The 12,961-nt window shown below is 46.0% G+C and overlaps 1 protein-coding gene across 4 annotated transcripts in view; it reads right to left on the bottom strand.

Annotated features, from left to right (window-relative positions):
• EYA2 (EYA transcriptional coactivator and phosphatase 2) overlaps positions 1 to 12,961 on the bottom strand; it is a 202,288-nt gene that overhangs the window by 68,574 nt on the left and 120,753 nt on the right. For all 4 annotated transcript variants that reach the window (XM_084887495.1, XM_084887493.1, XM_084887492.1 and 1 more), the window contains 2 exons: positions 4,323 to 4,390; positions 2,485 to 2,662 (listed from right to left, as the gene is read on the bottom strand). In XM_084887495.1, coding sequence (XP_084743621.1) covers positions 2,485 to 2,662; positions 4,323 to 4,390 — 246 coding nt within the window. The remainder of the gene's footprint in view (positions 1 to 2,484; positions 2,663 to 4,322; positions 4,391 to 12,961) is intronic.

Below are 12,961 nucleotides of genomic sequence, written 5' to 3' on the forward strand. Positions count from 1 at the left end.
CCACACATGGGTTATTAAAAGTATGTTATTTACCTTCCAAACATTTGGGAATTTTCCAAAAACATGTCTGTTATTTATTTCTAATTTAATTCTACTGTTTTCAGAGAACATTATTTATAAGACTCGAATCCCTTTAAATGTACTGAAACTTGATTTAAAGCCCAGAATATGTCTATGTTGGTAAATGTCTCATGTCTACTTAAAAAAAAGTCTTTTGCTGTTGTTGAATGGAGTGGACTACAGACTGTCTGTAACATCTAGTCTCTTCTTTCCTCTAATTCCCTCCCCAGAGAAAATGTTAACTGTTGCCTTTGAATCCTTCCAGAAATTTCCTATGTAAATATGGGTATTAAACTATACTTAAAAAAAAACACCCCAGGATCTTATTATACACATAGTTCTGCACTTTGCCTTTTTCCAACTCTCATAATCACTCAGAGAGATTCATGTTAGTGTAGATATGTCTAGCTTACTCTTTTTAAAAAAATATTCTTCCTTTATTTTTATTTTATTAGCTTACTCTTAAAATTTTTTTTTAAATTGATTTTTAGAGAGAGAGAGGAAAGGGAGAAGGAGAGAGAGAGAGAGAAAAACATCAATGTGAGAGTGGAACATCCATAGGCTGCCTCCTGCACGCCCCCTCCTGAGAACTGAGCTCACAAATTGGGTATGTGCCCTGACTGGGAACTAAACTAGCAACTTTTCAGTGCATAGGACAAAGCTCAATCAACTGAGTGAGCCATACTAGCCATGGCTCAAGTTTACTCTTTTTAAGAGATGTATAGTATGTCACTGGTGGATGCACCATAAACTATTTAACCAGACCCCTGTTAATGTCATTTCCAGTCTTTTGCTATTATGTTGCTGCAATAAATAACCTTTTCACTTAAGTCTTTGGACCTATGTGGGAATTTATCTTTAAAATAAATTTCTACAAGTAGAAAAATTGGGTTAAAGAGTACACACATTTGTAATGTAGTTAGAGGTTGCCAAACTGCATGGAGGAGCTTCCAAGTTTCTTCTTCTTCGGAGATTTAAAAAACTTTTCTTCTATTGACTACAGGAAATGACCTAAGATGTCTAAAAAAAATCCTCCCAGTTCTTTTTAGATAATTTGTATCATACTTAAAAAAATTTAAAAGAAAAGAAGTTCTGAAGCCACACTACTGATTTGTCTTTTCTCTTGAGTAACGTCAGATGTTCAGGTTTTGCCCTTTACATCAGCAAATTGCCCTGCAATCATCTGCAAATTGTTGGGGCTTCATATGTCTGTGAATGCATGTCCATGCAGAGTGCACTGCAGTGGGGCTGGGGATGGAGGGGAGGGGAGACGAGCATCAGGCCACGCGAGTGAGTGAGATCTCACTGTAATACATAAACCTCTCGAGCCTCTGGAGCTTGAAGCCAACCACTCAAGGAGATCCTGAATAATTTCAAAAGTGGAGTTTTTATGGGAAAGTGGAATGCCTGTGTGTGTGTGTGTGTGTGTGTGTGTGTGTGTGTATGTGTATGCGTGATGCTCTTCCTTTATAATGGACACTGGGAAAAGGAGGCAGGATCTCGGCTGTAGCGGACAATTATGTCACTAGATTTTATGTGTGCTTATTAGACTCACAGTAAAAACCATCTCAGCCACTTATCACTGAACTGTAGACCAAAGGATAAATGAAGAACAATAAAGAAATATTTCAAAGAAACACAAAGAGGTTTTATGTTCCCTTCTGATGGGGAACAAAAATGACCTTCCCACCAAACCCCAATTCTTGTGAAGTAAGTCTGTGGAATCCAGTTCCCCGTCAAATCACAGAAAGGGGAATTTGCTTGGAGATTTCCTGATTATATTTCCTTTCTGAAGCCGGTTTGGGGAGGCCACATTATACATCTGAGAAAGATGGTCCAAGATACTTCAAGATTATGACCAAAAAAAGTTTGTTAAATTTCATATCCTTCAAAGGAAGCATTTTGGAAATTGCTAAATAGATACAATGCATTCATTAAATACCCAATAATGAGATCACAATGACCAAAATCAATGCTCAAGCCCTAAATTTCCTCAAAAGTTGACTTGAAAATGGTTGGCCATATTGTCTCCATGTATTGCCAACATCAAATTCACCTTCAGGTAAGAAAAATACAAAGGCAAAAAGCAACAATTGCACAAAGAACCCCAGGAAACAAAGAGGTGCTCTTTTTCTAACCATCAACCAATTAATATTTATTGAATGAATGTCTACACATCATCATACTGGCTTACTCTACAGAGCTCCATAACATCAGTAGGTTTCAGACAAAAGCAAACACACACACACACACACACACACACACACACACGCGTGTGCGCGCACACCAACAAAACATATCTGAAGACTAGAGTTAGTCCTTGGGTGACCAGTTCATTACAACTGAGACTTAGGTCCAGTCCCTCCTTCTTGTAAGAGTTCAGACCACAGCCATGAATGACTACAAGACAGTGACTGTACATACCTGGAAGCGATTCAGAACTCTGGCTGGGGACGTTGTGTGATGCCTCCTGGAGGACGTAGGTGGACGTGGAGATGGGGGAAGGGCAGATGCTGCTGGCTGCGACGTAAGGAGGGTTGTAGGATGAGCTGTAATACTGGGAGTATTGGCTCTGAGGGAAGCCAGGGTAGGAAGGATAGTCCTGGAAAGGGAAACATCCAAGTGGTGAGTGAGAAAGGTGGCCTGGTCTTGGCCCTTTAGTAAGCTCGGTCACAGGCTGATGAAGGCGAGGGGCCTTGTGTGATGGGTCTACTCTCTTTGTCTCCCATCAGAATAAATGCTCTATGAGGGCAGGGACTTGCCTCAGAGCCAGACCTCAAGAGAAGGATGGGATGAAAGAGATTACCAGTTGGGGTGTGGGGAAGTGAGGTAGAGAAGGGAAGACGGGAAAGCAGCCAATCCAGGGGCTCTAGGTGGGAACGGGAGTGAATTCCCACATACCCAGGAGAGAGGTAACATTTTAGGTTCATAAGGGGTGCAGATACCTACATGGCATTAGGGACCCAGAAACTTCTGTGAGGGAGTCTTGGAGAGCAAACCAAAGAATGCCAATCCTCTTTTACCAAGCTCTGCTCGAGCCAACCAGACGTCCCAACTCTTCCATAATAGCCGTTGTTTCAAACTTTCTGTTTCATCACCAGAAACCAGTGCTTCTCAACCTTGCAGGGAATCATGGGATGTTCAGCTTCTCGGGCCCCTCATAGACCTACTGATTCAGAATTTCTGGGGATGGCATTTAGGGATCTGCATTTTTGACAAGCTCCCATGGTGAAATAAACTAATCCTCAGAAAAAAGAACTGTGCCCTTTTATTTACCAGTATTTTATCTATGTATATATTATACTGCAAGTAATACAAAAACATGTGAACTAATTTTTGCATATTCCAAGGTTGAAGTCATTTATATTCTTCAGATCACTGGAGAAATAGTGCATTCCCCATATTTAAATATGTTAAATATTCCAAAAGGCCCTCTACCTCGGGCCTTTTAACACTAGCTCGAAAACATGTTAATCTTTTTTTTTGTTGTTGTTAATTCTCACCTGAGGATAATTTTTCCATTGATTTTTAGAGAGAGTGGGAAAGACAGAGAGAAAGATATATCACTGAGAGAGAGACACATTTATTGGTTGCCACCGCACGCGGCCCAGATTGAGCCTGCAAATGAAGTAGGTGGAATTAAACCTGGGACCCTTCAGTCCGCAGGCCAACACTCTATCCACTGAGCCAAACAGGCCAGGGCTTAATCTTTTGTTTTGAAATAAGTTTAGACAGAGCAAAGGTGCACAGATAACACAGTGTTCCCGAATACCTTGGGCAGGTCGATCCTGAATGCACTCTCTAAAGTGAAACCATGGGAATCAAACTCCCAGCCAGCACTCATCTTTAAAGTATTGCTTTAGTTCTACTGAAGCTAGCATTTACGAAGTCCCCACTGTGTGCCCGGCACTCGACACTCAGATGCTTTCACCCTTGAGAAGCCCATGGTCTGCCAAAGAGCAGACACCTTGCATTCCTGCATTCTAGATTCAACAGTCATTGGGGGTCTCTGGCTCAGGCCAGTATGTAATATAGAATATGGCCTCTCTCATCCAATTTCTCTGCCTCTACTCTGTATCTTTCCAATGGCCATTTACAGTCTCCCCTGTGGCTTCCATGCCCAGGGAAGAAGAGACTGGGATTTCTGGTGGGGGTCAGGGGCAGGAGAAGGCATTCTGGGAGCCCTGAAGAAAGGCATTCTGGGTGCCCTGCTGTGATGTTTTTTTAAAGGAAAGAACGGAGACAACAACTGGGGGGTGTACCTGGTGCACACTTCCGAAGCCTGCAGCGCTGGTCAGTCCGTTCGCTCCTTGATAGATCCCTGCCGGGCCTGCGGGGAAAAGGAACAGGGGCGCAGGTGAGGTTTCTTCCAGTCAGAGGGGGATGTGGAGGAGGATGTTGCAGAGAGGTGCAGTCTTCCAAGTCTAACACGTTGGGAAGATGGAACCCCAAATCTCTCTGAATCCCAGTTCTCTCAGTCAATGAATAAAATAAATAATACCTCCTCAAAAGATTGGGTGACAAAGAAATGAGATGAAGCTTTACAAATGATTTATTTTAAAAAAATTGTGTGGAACATGTACATACAATGTACCCTTCTGTTTTTAGTGTACAGGTCAGTGGTATTCAGTACATTCATATGATTGTGCAACTATTGCCACCATCCATTCCCAGAACCTTTTTCATCTTGTAAAACTGGAACTATTTATCCATGAAACACTCCCCAATGTACCCTCCCCTCAGTCACTGGCACCTACCCTTCTACTCTGTCTTTTTGAATTTAACCACTTTAGGTACCTCTTATAAGTGGTATCATGCAGTGTTTGTCTTTCTTTGACCGACTTATTTCATTTAGCATAACCTTTTCATCCATGCTTTGGAACTTGTTAGAATTTCCTTCTTTTTAAGGCTAAACAATATCCCCACATCTTGTAGGTATAGACCACATCTTGTTTATCCTTTCATCCACTTAGGGATACTTGGGTTGCTTCCACTTTTTTGCTTTTGCAAATAATGCTGCAGTTTTGTGTGTGGTTTTTTAAAAAAAATCATTTATATGCTGTAAAATTTCCCCAATCTGAAGTATCAGTTGAAAGATTTTTAAAGTCAGCACAATGCAGTTTTAAAACATTTCCATCACTCCAAAGTTCCCTTGTGCCTATTTTCAGTGCCTATTTCACTTCTCCAGCCTCAGGCATTCACTAATCTATTGCTGATACTAGAGTTTTGATTTTCTAGAAATTTCGCAGAAATGGGACCATACACATGTGATTATATCTGGCCTCTTTCCTTGAGTGATGCTTTAGAAATTTTTCCATGTCTTTTTTTTTTTTTTTAATATATATATATATATATATATATATATATAAAATTGATTTTTTACAGAGAGGAAGGGAGAGAGATAGAGAGTTATAAACATCATGAGAGAGAGTCATCGATCAGCTGCCTCTTGCACTCCCCCTACTGGGGATGAGCCCGCAACCAAGGTACATGCCCTTGACCGGAATCGAACCTGGGACCTTTCAGTCCGCAGGCCGACGCTCTATCCACTGAGCCAAACCGGTTTTGGCATAATGAGGATGTGATGCTTGGAGTTACAGCAGCTGTTTTGGGACATGAGGTCACAAGTGTAAAAGAAAAGGCCTACATGCTGAGGCTGAAGGAGTGAAAGAATAAAGAGAACCTGGTCCTTGAAGATATAGTTGACCTGCCAAACCAAGCTTGGGAGTCCAGACTTCTTGCTATATATACAATAAATGACATTATGGTTTAAGCCAGTGTTAGTTGGGTTTTTTGTTACTTGCAGCCAAAAGCATTCCTAACTGATATAATGCTACTCAGCATCAGCCAACCTCTCTGTCACCGGGAAATGCGAGTCAAATGCAGCTAGGCCTTCTGATTTTTCAAGAGAAGCAAAACATTTTGATTTGTACATGAAATTTCCCGATTTTTAAAACGTAGATGACAAATTTAAAATAGTTCGACAAACCAAAATGAAAAATATGTCAGCAGGGTGGATGTGGCCTATGGATGTTCAGTTTGTGACCTCTGGTCTGAGCAGGCAGAACAACAAAAGACTCCTGTGCCCACCATGTGGCAGAAACAGCAGCAAAGAGCCCCAGGCTGGGAGGGGCCTCATGGGCCATCAGAGTGGACAATTCGGCAGCAGCCTGGTCCCAATGATAGAGGTCGGAGGAGCCCCCAGCACCACAACACACTGGCACTAAGAGTCCAGAACCTTGGCCAAAATTCTGGAGGGTTTGGGGAAAGCCCAGAAAGATGCAACTTTCCCACCAGCCCAGGGAAGTGTGGCTCAAAATAGAAACTAGGTTGAAATGCCAAAAATAAAGTCAGTTCTATTTTTTAGCCCCTTGAGCTCACAGATTAAGATTATACATTTTATACAACAGACAGAAGAATTCACTATGTCCCTGGAATTGTGGCTCCAGCAGTGGCAGGGAACCTGTGGTGGCAGCCCATCACCCTTTTGCTAGTCTGTAAAACATTAAGTGCTGGAGCTGGGTTCATTCAAGTTCATGGGCACATTTCCACATTAGTCTACCCAAGATCCCTCTGTCTTAAAATTTATTTCCTCTCATTCTCCGTCACTCCACAGGTAAGAATTCTATTGTCTGCGCATATTCTCGGCAAAAGGACACTCATGTTTTGTGGGTAAGTATATAATTTCTGTAAGTTCTACAGTACATTTCATATGACTTCTTAGTTTCCTCACTCAGCATTAAGTTCTTAGGCCCCATCCATGTTGCTGTGAGAATGCTTCACCTGTCACCCTGGCAGCTGCCCAGGCCTTCCTTGTGGGCATGCTCCATCTCTCCTGCCCTCTGGTCTGGGAGATCAGGTGGGATCCCTCCGTCCCCTCCTACCACTACAAGCCTGCTGTGAACATCTTTGGACCTGTCCCCGTGGGGCCTGTGAGTTTCCTCAGGGTGTGTTCCCAGGAGTGGGCCGAGACCCAGTGTCCCTCAGGTCTGGGTGGGAGCTCTGGGCATGGCTGCCAGGTGTGCATTCCCAGCTGCTGTGCCAATAGTTCCCATGTCTCCCTCCCACCTTCCCCCTACCCTCCAACCAAGTTGTCATAGTCCCTCTTGGTGATTTCTGCTGTCCTGATAGGCCAAACATGCCAGCTCATCTGCTGTCTGTAACTTAAGAGTCCTCTGACTCTGCACATCCTTCCTCCTGGGGCTCGCTGCCTCCTCCATGTCCTCCTCTTTTCAAGGAGGTGGTGACAATCCCCACGAAATCCTCGCCTTCTCCTGGGCCAAGCTCAGCTTTAACTTAATCCAAGCCCCTGGACGCCTCTGTTACTGGCATTAGCAGTTGGACCACTAATAACAATAGCCCCCATTTACTGAGCACTTACTACCTTCCCCAGGGCTGGTCACTTTACACGCTTTATCTTGTTTATTAATCTGCACCACAGCCCTAGGAAGCAGGTCCCTCTAGGAAGTGCAGGGCCAGGGTTCAGGCCCGGGTCACGCTGCCTCCGAAGCCCAGGCTCCCAGCCAGCGTGCAGCCCTGACTTCGGAGCAGCTGTGGGGCTTGACACAGGTCGCTGCCTGCCTCAGTGCTTTCAGGTCAACGCGATTTCACTGCACCCACGGTCTGACATGCCGTCCCAGGCAGCACCCAGAAGGCCGCACGGATACTCTCAAGTGGCCCCTCCCCAATGTTCCTGCTTGGAATCCATCCCACAAAGGGACCTGCTGTGCTGGGTTCACAGTGACACTCCAATGCATGTATTCATTCATCTGAATTAAGTCTTCCTGAGGCCAGAGTCAGAATAAAATTGTTTAAAACGTATCGGAACTGCAAGTGAACAAGTTCTGGGTATGTAATTGGGTGTGCGTGTGTGATACGAAAAGAAGCCAGCAGTTACTGCATGAAGTGAAAAAGCCCCAGTAGGAGAGAGGCGAGTCTGATATGAAACCCCTCTGCTCAACTCCCCCAGCTTGGCCCAGGTTCCAGAAAGGAACAAACCACTGGTCCTCACAGGCCAGTTTTTCTGTTTTGCTTTTCCAAGAATACAAAGTGGTGGGGCCAGGGCTTGTGCTCATTCATCTGGGCATTCACTCACTTATTCACTAAATCGCTGCCGGGTGACAAGTATGTGCCGAGATTTCTATCTCGAGAAAGAGCTGGGCCCTGTCTTCTTGGATCTTAGGCCTGGAAGCGGGTGGAAGACAACAGAACCCACATGCAATTCATTATTTGCCCTGGCGATTACAGACAAGTGGTTGAAGTTTCTATGCCTCCGTGTTCCCACCTGTAAAACGGAACTAAGCATAGTTTATTTATCTGGTTTATTATGAGGCTTCTAGGAGATATATGGGGCAGGGCCCAGCACAGAGTATTCAATAAGCAGGGATTCTTACTGTTTGTGCGTTAGTAATCACCACTGGAGATGTCAAGAATTCTAGTATTTCATTGGTTCACCATTCTAAAAAAATACTCACGAGGCTAAAAGCATTCAGTGAAGGTTAAAATAAAAATACAAAACAACTTGGATAGGACCAAACAGCTGATCCTGAATGAAAACAAAAGGATTTTGGGGACGCAGACTGAGCGCTCAGCTTTGCAACCAACAGTGCCAAACGGCCCATCTGCCAGGAAGAGAGGAGGCGTCCACATCCGTCTGGCTGACACGGAGTCGTCTAGTCCATTTTGCCATCTTAACAATCCAAACACACCCCCAGAGCCCGCCCTGCATCTTTGCTCCACGTGCAGCCCAGCCCACATCTGTGTTTAATAAAATCAGTTGCTAAATGTCACAATGGCCTCATTCACAGGTAGCATAAAGCATATTTAACTGCCAATAAAACAATCCGCATTCCTGGGAACGCCATTTCAGATAGGCTGCCCTGTCACCGTGTCTCTGCCACACGAGTGGGAGTGATGCCGGGGCAGAGACGGGGGAGAAAGGGGCGGAGGGGCGCAAGACCGCTGCCGAGGAGAAAGCGCCCACTCTCGGACCGTGCGTGCTGGTGCGGAGAGATGTCTCACGTGCAGAGCGAGGTGGATAAAAGCCAGAGGCAGAACCGTGAGGCTGCTCTGAGCACACAGGAGACTAAACGTTGCTGTTTGTTCATTTCATGGTGAGTTGGAGGGCCTCTTAGAGAAGGTGGTGGTTGAGCATTGGATGGGAAGGAACCAGCCACATGAAGGTCTGGGGAAACAGCATTCCAGGTTGAGGGAAACAACAAGGTAAGGCCCCAGTGGGAGGAACAGAGAGAAAGCCAGTGTAGTGAAAGGGAGAGGAAGCGGGGAGGCAGAATCTGTAATGAGGTCAGAGGATTTTCAGGTGCCGAATCACGCAGGGTTTGGCAGGGGGAGGCACAGCAAGGCAATGGCATTTATTTCTGATGCAACGGGAAGCCCCCATTAGAGACCTCTAAGCAGGGGAGTGACATGATCTGACACAGCACGGGGAAGGGTTGACTGTGTGACTTCTTGACTCCGTGCAGTAGAAACAGATCAGGGGGTCACAATGGATCCCAAGACCAAATGCATTATTCTAACTGCCAGGATCCCCTCTGGAGGGATGCTTGGGAACGGTCCACCATAACGATCAGAGTTTCTCAGGAAAATTGTAGATGTTGGAGAGAGATTTCACTGAGAGAGTGTCCTGGGAAAGCAGTGAGGTTAGACATACCTTACACTGTCCTGGTGGAAATCTGGGAAGGGCAGAGTATGTGACCCGGACCAGTCAGTGCATCACATTCCCCGGACCGCCACAACCACAAGCCACTTGCCTACGGTCTGTGCATAGACCATGGGGCCGTGCCTCTGCACTAAGCACATCCAAGGAAAGGGACTCCGCAGACATTGCTTGGAAAGAAGATGGGAGCTGTTGCAGTCACCTGACCAGCACAAGGGCCCTTGGGTATTTATATATCTGCCCACCTCACAAAAGAAATAACATACCCACGTTTCACTGATCAGATATGCCAAGAACGTCTGTTGAAAGATAAGCATGGATGATGGCATCATCATCCTTGATGCTCCTCCTCCTCGCATGGATCTAAATATCATCACCAATTTCTGTGAACAGAGCCTCTTAGATACCATGCAAGTCTGTCCACTTTTCTCCATCTCCCCCACCACACCTCCACTTCCACGCCTCTGTCATCTCATTACCTGAGGTCTGCAGTCCCTTCACTGATTTTCCTGCATCTGTCCTGAGCCTGGTTCAATCCGTTAACCTCTTAGCCAGATCAGTAGAGCCTCTCTGGCTTCCATCGCATACCTAACTCTTCCCTGTGTCCACAGGACGTGTGTGATCTGCCTCTCCCCTGGCCTCACTGAGCACCCCTTTTCCCCCTGTTGTGGGTTAAACTATGTCCCCTAAAAAGATATATTCAAGTCCTAGCCCTCAGTGAAGGTGATCTTATTTGGAAATAGGGTCTTTGCACATGGAAGCAAGTTAAGATGAGGTCACAGTGGATTACGATGGGCACTAATCCAATGACCGGTGTTCTCATAAGAGAGAAATTTGGACACAGACACGCAGAGGGAGGAATGCCATGTGAAGAAGGAGGCAGAGACTGGCATGATGAATCTGTAAGCCGAGGAACATCAGGGACTGCTGGCAACCCCCAGAAGCCAGGCGGAAGGCAACGAAGGATTTCCCCGAGGCTCTCCAGGAGGAACTGACCCTATAAACGCCTTGACTTTGGACTTCTGGCCTCCGGAACTGTAAGAGAATACACGCGTTGTTTAAAAGCGGCCAGTCTGTGTACTTCATTCCAGCAGCCATAGGAACCTCCCCGACAACATCGCCTTTCTCCCGTGGCCTGGGCGGCTAGAACATCATTTTGAGATGTCTGTGTTTGCTCCTCTCTGCCCAGAATCCCTTTAAAAAAAAAAAAATTAAAAAAAAAAAAAAAAATATATATATATATATATATATATATATATATATATATATATATATAAAATATATTTTATTGAGTTTTTACAGAGAGGAGAAGAGAGGGATAGAGAGCTAGAAACGTCGATGAGAGACAAACATCAACCAGCTGCCTCTTGCACACCCCCTACCGGGGATGTGCCTGCAACTAATGTACATGCCCTTGACCGGAATCGAACCTGGGACCTTTCAGTCCGCAGACCGACGCTCTACCACTGAGCCAAACCGGTTTCGGCTTAAAAATATATTTTATTGATTTTTTACAGAGAGGAAGGGAGAGAGATAGAGAGCTAGAAATGTCAATGAGAGAGAAACATCGACCAGCTGCCTCCTGCACACCCCCTACTGGGGATGTGCCCACAACCAATGTACATTTCCTTTGATCAGAATCGAACCTGGGACCTTTCAGTCCGCAGACCGACGCTCTACCACTGAGCCAAACCGGCTTCGGCCAGAATCCCTTCTTGTAGCCTAGCAGGTCTCAAACGTTAGTGCGCACAGGAATCATCAACAGATCCTGTTACAGACCAGATCCTGCAGGTTCAGGGTGAGAGCGAACACTCCCAGGTGATGCCATGTTGCCAGACTTGCCAGACGGGGGACCACAGTGGAGGCCTTGACCCCTCCCACACTGGCTACTCCTTTTCTCAGGCCTCCTCTCCGATGTGACCTCCTGACCACACTCTACACTCTTCCTCCGCATCCCCCCCCCTCCCCCGCCCGCTATGGCACCTTATACATTACTCTGGTTGTTTTTTCATTGGGCACCAGTGGCATCCTCTGAGCTCCGCGCTTAGATACACACTGACCGTCTTATCTCCTTCCCACTAGGGTGCGAGCTACATGAGAGCAGGGGCTTTGCCTTCTGTTCGCTGTTTATGCCCAGTTTCTAGAAGAGTCGGCAGTTCTCTGGAAATAACTTTTGAAAAAAGAAAGGAATGTCTGTCTTGTTCTTGGCCCCATTTTCAGCTTCCACCACAGTACCTGGCATCTAACAAACATCCAGTAGCTATTCACTGAGTGAATAAATCAAAAAAAGTGAGTGAATGGTCCATGGCAGTTTCTGATTATGGAGCATGTACGATGTGCCAGGAATGATGCTAATTCCCTACCTTGGTGAACAGAGCTTATCCCACTGACAAGAACTGAACAAAGGCTCTTCTGTGGTCCCTTTTCAAGCATTTCACCAATATTTAGCGAGCAATAGCCAAGAAGATAGAAATCACTGCTCAGTGGAGCTGACCTCCTAGTGGGAAATGGATGACAGGGGATGAGTATGTAAACAATGTGTTGGATGGGGATAGGAGGTGGAGATAACAAAACAAGGGTGGGATCTAGGAACGTGGGGTTCATACAGGTTGAATGGCTAGGGGAGGCTCTACATTTCTGTAAAGATGGAGGCCTGGAGGTGAAGTCACCTGTAATTCACAGCTCAGAGGTTATAAGTGGCAGAGCTGGGGTTCGAACCCGGGACTGCCTGACTCCTGGGCCTGCTGTTTCTCATCTCAGTGTTCTCCTACTTCCAACCTGCTGGAATTTCCACCGGCTGGAAGGTTCATTAGCAGTTTCCGTGGGTGTTTGATTTCACCTCGCTCAAAATTCCGTTCTCCTCTTCCCCCCAGCATGCGCCTCGCTACTGCACTCGCTGCACAGGGTTCTGATCCCCCCCACCAGATGGCTGCCTGCCGGCCGTTTTGATCATGTTTGGCGATGCCAGGCGCCTGCACGGTGGCTGCGCTGCACTGAAGCCCTGCAGAGAGCACGTTCCTAACTCGCTGGCAGCCAGGCCTCAGCACGAGGGGAGGGTGTGTGGAGGCCAGCGGCTCGCCCTGGGGCAAAGAGGCCAACATCTGGTTTGTGACAGGATGGCCATCCAAGAAGCCACGGAACAGCCTCTGGTCTAAAGTTTCCTGGCAGTAAAGACAAGCTTCTCCAAATTGATACTTCTTCAAATAGGAGGTCAAGTGTTCACCA

This window comes from Pipistrellus hanaki (assembly GCF_964339955.1).
Source record: "Pipistrellus hanaki genome assembly, chromosome: 6".
NCBI lineage: Eukaryota > Metazoa > Chordata > Mammalia > Chiroptera > Vespertilionidae > Pipistrellus > Pipistrellus hanaki.